The sequence below is a fragment of the Lipotes vexillifer genome, unplaced genomic scaffold (genome assembly GCF_000442215.2).
Source record: "Lipotes vexillifer unplaced genomic scaffold, Lipotes_vexillifer_v1.1 scaffold593, whole genome shotgun sequence".
NCBI classification, from domain to species: domain Eukaryota; kingdom Metazoa; phylum Chordata; class Mammalia; order Artiodactyla; family Lipotidae; genus Lipotes; species Lipotes vexillifer.
In genome coordinates this window covers 943,461-954,602 of record NW_006773778.1, presented here as the reverse complement: position 1 = coordinate 954,602, position 11,142 = coordinate 943,461, and the positions used below count along the sequence as shown (strand labels likewise).

The 11,142-nt window shown below is 36.4% G+C and overlaps 1 protein-coding gene across 1 annotated transcript in view; it reads right to left on the bottom strand.

Moving 5' to 3' along the window:
• Nucleotides 1-11,142, bottom strand: part of YAP1 (Yes1 associated transcriptional regulator) — a 103,180-nt gene that overhangs the window by 30,267 nt on the left and 61,771 nt on the right. The window contains exon 4 of the mRNA XM_007448564.1: nucleotides 3,988-4,101. Coding sequence (XP_007448626.1) covers nucleotides 3,988-4,101 — 114 coding nt within the window. The remainder of the gene's footprint in view (nucleotides 1-3,987; nucleotides 4,102-11,142) is intronic.

Sequence of the window (11,142 nt, the reverse complement as noted above, 5' to 3'; positions counted from 1 at the left end):
ATGCCGCGGAGCGGCTGGGCCCGTGAGCCATGGCCGCTGAACCTGCGCGTCTGGAGCCTGTGCTCCGCAACGGGAGAGGCCACAACAGTAAGTGGCCCGTGTACCACAAAGAAAAAAAAAAGACGGTAAGGAAAACAAAACAAAGAACTTGTTTTTAATGCACGAGTATAAAGAGACTTGCTTCAATAAAATTCAAATGATTTGATGTTGGTATTCTAGCTACCCAAGACTCCATTAATGGAGTTACAGATTTAGTTTCTACAGCCTTTAGTGTTTTTTCCTATCTCTACTAGAACAGACTTAGGTACATTTATGTACATTTTCATCAAAAGTAAAATATTACTTATAACAGCTATCAGAAATATTTAGTCTTCAAGGAAAAAGGTTAATGAATGCCTAAACAGTTAAAAAAATTTAACAGACCTTTAATTATTGATGCAAAGTATTTAATTTTGATAAGAAAGATGTGAACAACTTTTGGCTTTTAACTTAATAGCAAGTTTTGGGAAACTTTGAAACCAAGGACCAAAATCAACACCTAGGGTTTAGTTAGCTGTGACATTTCCATGCACAGAATTTCTATGCACAGAATTGTTGATAGTAATTATAAAGGATATTCTGAATTCGCCAACTAGGTTGTTTATTACCTCCTTTAAGTCTCAAAAGATACACCTTTTAATCCAAATCTCTAGTTCCAGTTATTTTATTTACACCAAACGTGCTTTTAATCCCAGTGGTCCCATCAGCACTTATTCCCAGAAACACAGATTCTAACACTACTTATTATGTCCTTTTATATAAACAGGGACAACAACATTACATAAAAGATCAGTTCATTGACCATTAATATTCTGGAATAGAGTTTTCATTCTGAAAAACAGGAATTATAATTTTTGTGTATGTTTCCATTAGGGCTTTTACTGGAAAATATTCAAATGGCTATTATTATATAAAACAGTAAATAATTTTACAACATACAAGAAAATATTTAAACCTGAGACTCTTCATGTTTGCAAGTATAAAATCTCTAGGAAAAAGAGTGTTAATAAGAAATAATTTAATGACCTGCATAATACTCAAGCATCAACTTTAATACAGTGTAAAAACATTCCTAATATGATTCCTTAAAAACAAACAAAAGCCCTCCTTTTTTCGAAGTCAGTAAATATCAGCTAATTCTTATTGGCAATGGATGTCACTTCATGATTTGTTACAAATTACTAATCAATGTTGTAAAATAATATAAATGTCAACGATATATAGTTTTTAGGGAGGGGCAAGATAAGGGTATGGGATTAAGAGACACAAACTACTATGTATAAAACAAATAAACAACAAGAATACATTGTACAGCATAGGGAAATAGTCATTATCATATAATAACTTTAAATGGAGTATAAGCTTTAAAAATGTTGAATCACTGCTATACACCTGAAACTAATATTGTAAGTCAACATAAAATAAAAACTTCAATAAAAATTTTTAAAAGATACATAGTTTTTAAATGTTAAAGAATAAAAAGTCAGATAAGAAAGAAACAATGCATAACTAATTATTTAATTTCCTGAATTTATATTACATGGATAATTTATTAACTTCATGTGGGATGTGAATTATTCTAAATATAATTATTCTAAAGCATCTGATAAAGAACAGAAATATGAAAGAGGCTGGTGTTTGAAGGAGGTGAGTGATAAAGTCAAGCTTATCAGATGTAAGGTGTATCTTCTACTCTAAAATGTCAAAAGACATAAGTCAACTTGACTTAAGGTAAAAAATGGTAAATACTTTCATATAGATTTGGGGAATATAGGAAAACAAATTTCACAACCATGAAAGCAATAACCTATCATTTGTTGGTGTCTGCATGGTTCAAAGGGTCAGAAAGGGGATAGTCTATATTTTTTTGGCAGATAAAATGCAATCCACCATAGAACTTCAGATTTCAAGGAAAACTTCAAATTCAGCAGCTAACAGCTTGTCTCTATTTGCTGTCACTCTGGATCAGAGAAACCCACACTTTTTTTTTTCCCCTTTCCTGCTCCCCTTCAGTTACACTTGAGCTCTCTGACTGAAAAGGTCTGGAACAGATTAAAAGTCGGGCCACAAAATAAAAAGCTTTGGCATGTTGTCAAGCCTGTCTGGAATACACATACACAGTGGGCCCAAAAAGGGAAACTAAACGCAGTAAGAGTATTTTATGAACTTTTCTTGGCATAGCTAACTGTACGCTGTGTGTACATACGTGTTGAAGGTGGGAAGGAGATTATCATTATTTTTTTTTGGTACTTTCTCCCATTTAAAACAAAAGACCAAGCTGTGTGTGTAATTAATGAATCTACTTAAGCTCACAGCCAAGTTGTTTTATTTCACTTTTTATTAACTGAAAATACTCAAAAAAAAAAAAAAAAAAAGCTTTGTTCCAATTGCTGATTTCTACAGTTAGCTAAGGGGTTAATCATCATTTTTCATAATCTCGTGTAGAGGGAAAAAAATCCCACAGTACCATTTTTTAAAATTTCCAAAACATGGACAAGCAGAATTCATTTCATTAAAGATGATTTAAGGAAACATGTCTGTTATCGTTCTAGTCCATACAAATGGCAACATTTATTAAATTCTCTACCTTACTTGGTTTCCTGTTTCAACCACAAGGGCTTATTCAAGCATTAAATAGAATCTGAAGTTGCAAATTATTAACATGCCACATTACTTTTTTAACACTCAAATAGGTCTTGAAACTCAAAAGGCTAGCATTTAAGCCAAACCGGATATCTGTCAAAATGACAGTCTCTGCCCTGATCTCACCTTTGACTTGACTTGAATAGGGGATTCAATCAGTTCATAAAGCTGGCCAATCAGTAAGCTTGGGGCAAACCCAAATGTTGGGGTTTTAAAAAGGTATACATATAGATATAGGAGAACTGCTCAGAACGTTCCTGATGGGGAAGTTATTTTACCCAACCAGCTCTGGGTAGAGTTTTTCTTTCTCTTTCCCCCCCAGGACTGTATTTTGATGGCATTCACAGAGTTAATTCCTCTTTCCCATAAGGGCCCCACAGTTGTTGTTAGGTCAACCCCTGTAAAGCTTCAAAGGTTCCGAGTTCCCTCAGCCTGACCTACTCAGTGATCTGCACATTGTTTTCATTTAGCTGCATCCAGTCCAAGACGAAAGCTTTAAAACCACAATGATCTGCTCCTTTTTAAATACATTTTTCCATGGCTTTGGAAAAATGTCTCAGAAACCCAACTGAAGAAACTGAAAACAGTGAAAAAATATGTGTAAAAAGGCCCTAAAAAAAAATGTATACTATTATCAAAATATGCACATTTGGGAGGCGAGTATTTCTTTGTGCAAATGGTGATTTTTGTCATTTGATTTGGAGGGAAATATGGCTTATTTTGGGTTTGTTTCCTAAATGAAAAACAAAGGAAAAACCCCCTTTACTTAAAAAGGGGTGGGGGCAGAAGCGAAGAGAAGGAAAAAAAGGCTTTCATTGGTCTATCTCTAGGGTGACAGGGGTACCCACCCCCCCCTGGATAGAAAACATTGTAATACCCAGGCACAGGATGGTATTCATTGCTCTCTTAAGTTAAGCATAAGCAGACACCACGTTATTGACAAAATTTGATATCCCAGGTTTTAGGTGAAGCGACAGACCGATTATTTCTGTAGCTAGAAAGATCATTTTAAACACGATCACTGTGTTTCCCCAAAATGTGAAAGGAACAGTGAGCCTGGTTAGTAAACCACCACAACATTCCTCCAACCCCATCCCAAGAAGTCCAAGCTAAAAGGCTGATTTAGACCTGAATTTCTCAAGTTTAAAGTGAAAGGTATAAAAACAGTACTTGGATAAGTTGGATGGGCAGTCATTTTTTTAAATTATGAAGCAGTGCAATTTAATTTAAATGTACATTCCCAAATTCACATACCAAAAAACAGTCATCAAAAATATCTAAAAAGATTTTGAGATGAACCTTTACCAAAACGAGGGTCAAGCCTGGGGTCTAGCCAAGAGGTGGTCTTGTTCTTATGGTTTATATAGTATATTTCTCCATCCTGAGTCATGGCTTGTTCCCATCCATCAGGAAGAGGACCTTAAGCTGCATTCATCATGTTCTGGTAAAAAAAAAAAAAAAAAAAAAAAAAGTGGGAGGGGTGCTAATTTAAAAAGAAAACACATCCTGACATAAAACAATTCATTAATGCAGAATTAACAATGTGCTCAGAGAAGAAAGGTAAACCTGTATACTTGATTCTTCTCCACTAAAAGGAAATTACCCAATAATAAAATCTACACCCCCAAAGACACAGATGTAAGAAAGGTCAGATTTTTAGAAAATGCTCTGGAAGTCATGACCCAAATAACTGTTATTAGTGTTAATATATGACATGGAGTGCTGCAGCTCAGGGACCATCCCCCAATCCAGTCAGTTTTGGGACAGTACCTTCCTAGAGACCCCAAAAGTTTCTTTAATAAGGAATATATGCAAGTGTTCTCAGAGTACCTACAGTATCATAAACATTCTGCTTAATATAAAGCACAGTTTAGCTAAGCCTGCCAAGTACCATTTATTTCCATTATTTATGTGACTGACTCACACCAAGAAAACTATAACAGAGAAAACATGGTTCAAAAAAGCTTATTCTTAAGCAGCCTGGAAGTTGCTAGGAGGTGGAGATTGTGGCTAGAAGTTTAAGTTTTTCAGAGACTTGGAATGGGGGCAGAGTAAACACCACAACTGCCGGAAAGCAAATTTCTCAGGAAGAAAAAGAGAAAAGGTACAAATTTCAAAGCTACAGAGTGAGGAAGTAATACCTGGGAGATAGGGCTAAAGAATATAGAAAGTATAAGAAGATTATTCTATCTTTATGAGGGTAGGGAGGCTAGACAGTTGCTTTTAAGAGGTAATAGCAATGAAAAGAGAGGCCCAGTATAAACCACTAAATTCAGGCATATTTCCTCCTTGTCTCTCCCACTCCCTGGCTTCCACTTCCCACTCCTACCAGGAATCAGGAAAGGCAAAGGTAAATTGGGAGAGTCTGAGCAAATGCCTAAAATTTTCCATCTGTGGACCAACACAAATTGACTGCTTACTGTGTGCCAGCCCCTGTGCTAAGTATATTAGGTACATTAACTCGTTTAATCCTTACAATGACCAAGGACATAAGCAGTAGTACTATCTCCATTCTAATGGGGAAACTGAGGCACAGAGTGGTTTAGTCGGTACATCACAAAGCTAGTGTCAGAGATGATAAACTTAGCAGCCTAATTCCTGAGACATTTTTCTCATAACAACACTTCTTTTTATTCACCTCCCACATCCAAGATCAGAGACTAAGTATGTTTCCTGTGCAAAAATGGAACAAGTTCCTTCTTTCTATACTGGCAGTCCAACACAGCCTTAAGAGTAATGCTGAAAGAGTAACTTTGGTTAAACAGACCACTCACACAGGCCCATGGGACCCAAGGCCTTAATTCTAGGCCAGTTTCATTTGTATTAGGAACAGACCAATTTGCTACTATAGTATTATCAAAGATCTACTTTGATGGGGTCAAAATCCTGTTAGGGAATGCAGGCATGTGGAACTGGAGTGTTCTGTACTCCCAGACAGGCCACCGGGGGAAGACCCTTCTCCAGTCCTGAATATGGAACTCTGCACATAATGCTAACCATGTCCAGAGTTGAACTTTGCTGCAGAAATCCTGTGTTTACTAAAAAGTGAATGGGAAGCAGATCTGTTTAACACATGTAAATCAAACAAACCACTTTTCTCAGCAGCCTTCAGTGTCACTTTGGGTTCTATTTCCCCACTAGGAAGACAGAACCTCCAGAACTGAATATTAAGGGTTTGTTACTGACTTTAATTGCGAAGATGGCTCAATTGTAAAATGCTTCTGAAAAACAACTAATTAAAATTCTAACTTCCTAAGATATCATGATGATGAACAAGTCAACAGAAGTCACTGGATGCCTTTGGAAGCATCAACCCAATGGCCCTAACAGACCTCATTATAGCCTCCAAACCTGCCTCCTGAGTAAATGGATTCCCTACTTTTTTTTTTTTTTAAAACAATATCACTCTCTACCTTTGTTGTCTGAGTTAGAACCAAGAACAGTATCTTGGATACAAATCACTTTCCCTTTCTGCTCCACCCACTCCATGCTGCAGACTCCACTTAACACTCTGACTGATCTGTTGCAGTCCGTCTCTAAGAATTCAACCATCAATAATTTTCAGCTTTTTCTTAACCACTACAGATCTTTGTTCCTTGGTGTCTGACTTCTTGCTTCCTCTCCTCATTCCAGTGTCTCCTATCAAACAGCCACCAGGGTTTTCTTCTTAAAATACTACCCAATCAACATTTATATGTTACTCACTGATTTTAAAAACGTTTCCCTTGCTCTCTACCATCAAAAGGAAAATGCCAACTGGACTCATTTCTTAATAAGTCTTCTTCACACACCCAACCCTCACTCTACTTCCCCAAGTTTTCACAAAATCATGCCATCTCCTTGTATGTACTATTCGTGTTATCACAGACAGCCTTCTGCCCCATCTCTTATAAACTCTTATTCACCTTAAAAGAGAAAGCTCAGATGTCACATCTTTGATTCAGCCTTCCCTGATTACCCCACATAAAATCATTAACTTCCTCTTCTACTCTGTATTAATGTTTTAACAGATAGAGCTGTATTTATTTGCTTACATGTCTGCCTTCCTGACAAAGACCAGGCCACTTATCTTTTAACTCGTGTCCAGTATCTGAGTAATTGTTCACTAGATATTTAATGGAAGAATGAACATCCTGCCTTCTAATACTTTGAACTTTCTATAAACAAGCTTAAAATCATATAGTACATATATGGGGTTGGCCAAAAAGTTCATTTGGGTTTTCCCGTAAGATGTATACGGAAGATAATATCACAAATATATCAAAAACTTCAAATTGTCTATGCATTCACACACTGACATGAGCCACAAACATTCCTTCACAGGGACTGTACTCATTAGCCTATCACAGAACCAGATTTTGTCATAAACTATAAAACTTTTAATACAAAATCATATTTATATATTTATAATTCATATACATGCCCTATCTGTGATTTTAAAAAATAAAAGCTATACACTGTACAGACACTCTTAACTCATAGCTGTAGGCAACATTTTTGGATGGAATTTCTCCCCCAATAAAATCAACGGCATATTTTATGTACATGAAGGCTAAACTGCATAAAGACAGTTCAGTTTCCCAGATATGCATCTCCTTTTAGGGCAGGTTTATAAATTTTAAAAGGTGGGCTTCCCTGGTGGCTCAGTGGTTAAGAATCTGCCTGCCAATGCAGGGGACAGGGGTTCGAGCCCTGGTCTGGGAAGATCCCACGTGCTGTGGAGCAACTAAGCCCATGGGCCACAACTACTGAGCCTGTGCTCTAGAACCCGCGAGCCAAAACTACTGAGCTCACGTGCCACAACTACTGAAGCCCATGCGCCTAGAGCCTGTGCTCCGCAACAAGAGAAGCTACCGCAATGAAAAGCCCATGCACCACAACAAAGAGTAGCCCCGCCCACCACAACTAGAGAAAGCCCACGCGCAGCAACGAAGACACAACGCAGCCAAAAAAAAAAAAAAAAAATTTAAAAAGGCAAGACAAATGTACACCTCAGAATCACTTTCTTAGCTACAAGAGTTGTCATGTAATTTCTGTGAAGTTTCTGATACATGCATTTATGTAATACTGGTATTGCAGGTAGTAAAGCAATATATACTTTTAATGTCGTGGCCTAATAAAGGCTTCATTGTCATTCCAATCTGATTCTTGATATAGTGATTCATAACTTCTCTAAAAATTAAAATTTCAATGGGACACTGTGTTAAAGAGACTCTAAACAGATTTCTTAAAATATTTCCCTGAAATATCTTTTACATAAGACAAATTTCACTAACATTAGATTAAGTAAAAAGGGAAAAAAAAGAATTAAATATGGCACAAGATGTTACGGAAAAACCCAAAACAACTTTTTTTCAATTAATAAGCTTATAAACAGAATATGTGAATGATGTTATTAATCCAGTGTTTTTTGCACCTTAAACCTTTTGTTCATAAGTGTATTTCACTTTTACAGTTCATCTGAAATTTTAAAAAAATGTTTAAGATTTGTAGAAATGCATAATGGAAAAGTGAAAGTTTCTTGTAATCTATTCCCTGGGGGAAAAACTGAACAACTTTAGTTTTGTGATATGTTCTGGATTTTTTTCTTGTGCACATTTTGTGACACACATGCATAACCACTGACGTAATGCTCTACCTGAACCATACTTGCTGTATTCACTTAATATATATTATAGACATCTTTTCTTAACACAACACATAAGTCTCTCTCATTCTTTTTAATGGCTTCACAGATCTTACTGCACAGATATATTAGAATTCATTTATCCCTTTTCCCAGTGTTACATATCAGAGTTCTTTCTAAATTTTTTTGCTGTTATAAATAATAGTGCAATGCACAACCTCTGGGGGGCAGCAATGGCAGCAACACCTCTACCACTAACTAGCTCCATTAGTACCATCACACACCATGTTCTTATCCATATCATACAGATGAAACACAGTTACATTCAGACAGATCACTTGCCCAAGGTAAACAATAAAGTAAACTTCCCTAAGGTAAAGATTTAAACCCAGGCAGTCTGACTTCAGAGCTTCTGCTTTTAAACCATACAACACACTGCTTCCCAAAGATATAAATACATTCCCCAAAACTTATGCAGGTGTTTCCATACATTAAATTTGCAAACAATCAAAAACAAAGCTCTAACTAATTTTAGACATGAGGATATAAAGGAGAGACAAGCCTGGTATACAAATAAAGAGCATAGTGATTTCTGCCTATTTTCTCATCATATTTCTAATTAAAGAATTAAATAATGTACATATGAAATAGAATAATTACTATATAATTAATTTTATAAGCACTCAAATTAATACCAAATATACATACTAAACACAAAAGAATGCTTTTATATTCACTTATGTTGTTCATTTAACATTGGATAAAAATTTAATGTTGTGTGTAAAGAGACTGTCTAAAATAGGATGTCCACTTTATAAAAAAAGAAAGCTACTACTGATAAAGGCAAAGGAGTAGAGGAGGAAAGATTACCTTTAAACAGCTTTGCACCACAATCGAATTCTTAGTAATAGAAAAAAGAAAACTGAAAAGAAACAAATCTTCAATCTTAAATGTGAACTAAATAAACAACAATCGATCTGGGCTTTATTCACTCACAAAAAGAATTTTCAGTTAAATGCTCTATCTTTAGAAGAAATTTGGTGACATGATAATGCAAGGTTTCTATGTCATTATGGTTAAACTAAGCTAACTGCCGAATAACCACAAGAAGGTGAGAAAGCAAGAGTGATATATTTTCTGAATCATCAAGCTGCACAGGCTACTGAAAGTTTGATGCAAGCATCTGTTTGGGCTAGAGTTGGAATGGAGTAAGGTCAGTAAGTCTAAGGGGAAATCTAGGCTTCTCACAAAACTAGATTTATAATAAGAGGAGACTACAGGGACAGATCAAAATAAATGTAGAATACCTTTGAGTTCAATTTACATCTTGATTTTAGTGTCATAAATATTCTGATTTCTCCAAGAAGGAGTATATAAAATGAAGCAAACAGAAGTAGCAATATTTTATTTACTTAAGATAAATACAAGCTGAGCCCCACCCCTAGAATTTCTGACTCAGTAGGTTTGGGGCTGGGCCTGAAAATTCCCAGATGATGCTGATGCTGCTGGTCCAAGGAACATACTTTTGACAAACACTGACCTAAAAATAACTACTTAGAATTCTTTGGCTGGTATAGAACTGTTTCTTGAATTTATGTAACTTGTATAAAACTATAATTATTCACTGTTAAGCATCATTGGCAGTTCAGAGGCCGAACTATCAAGCACTGCATGTCTGAGAATGGCACACAGCCACATCTGCTAGAATAAGATGAGGCAAATGGCTCAACATCTATCAGGATAAATAAAGTCATAAGAAGGGCGATGCTTCTTTTTTTAAAAAACTGAAATGGCTCAAGCAACTATCATGGAGAAGTAGACCAAAATACATTATCTTGTTTGTCCTGTAATGACCAGATGGAAATGAAGAGTAGGACTCTGGAGGCAAGTAAACTGATGTGATCCATGGGAACTACTACTCGTAACTTAGCTTTAAACCATTTTTAGCTGAGAACTCTTCACTTTCTCAATTCAAATGAACAGTCCTCTCTCTGTGCTGGCAAAACATTTTCTTTATTATCTAATGCCATAAAACTTATCACGCAGTATTATTTGTTTATATGCATTTTCTTCCAGGCTAGACTGTGAAATACCTAACACAGGAGTGTATATTTTGCATTTTTCTATTTTACTGTCAAGTAAGATGCCTACTACTCAGCAAGGGCAGGAATTTACATCTTGGCTGACATTAATGTAATCAAAACAAAATTCAATTAAAATTCTTTATTTATGCTTGTAAGAGAAAAATATCCTGTTTCATCCTCTCCACGTAAGTTCAATTTCTCCATTATTTGGTATCACTTAAATTGAAGGCACAGGGATATAGCAAATTCTTTTATTCAGTTAAGTATTTATTGAGCCCCTACTATATTCAGGCTCTAATCTAGACCCATGGACATACAGAGATAAGCAAAACAGTTCCTGTTTCATGGAATTTATGTTCTAGCCAGGAAGACAGCCAGATATGAATAGTACAATGTTGGCTAACAATAAGTGCAGTGAAAAAAGAAACCAAAAAACAAAATGTGTGCAAAAAAAACAACAACAAAAGACAAACCATCATGAGTGCAAAACCAAAACCAAAACAAACAAAACAACAGAAACAAAAACCTGGAAATGGGGCTTCCCTGGTGGCGCAGTGGTTGGGAGTCCGCCTGCCGATGCAGGGGACACGGGTTTGTGCCCCGGTCCGGGAGGATCCCACATGCCGCGGAGCAGGTGGGCCCGTGAGCCATGGCCGCTGAGCCTGCGCGTCCGGAGCCTGTGCTCCGCAACGGGAGGGGCCCCAGCAGTGAGAGGCCCGCGTACGGCAAAAAAAAAAAAAAAAAAACACA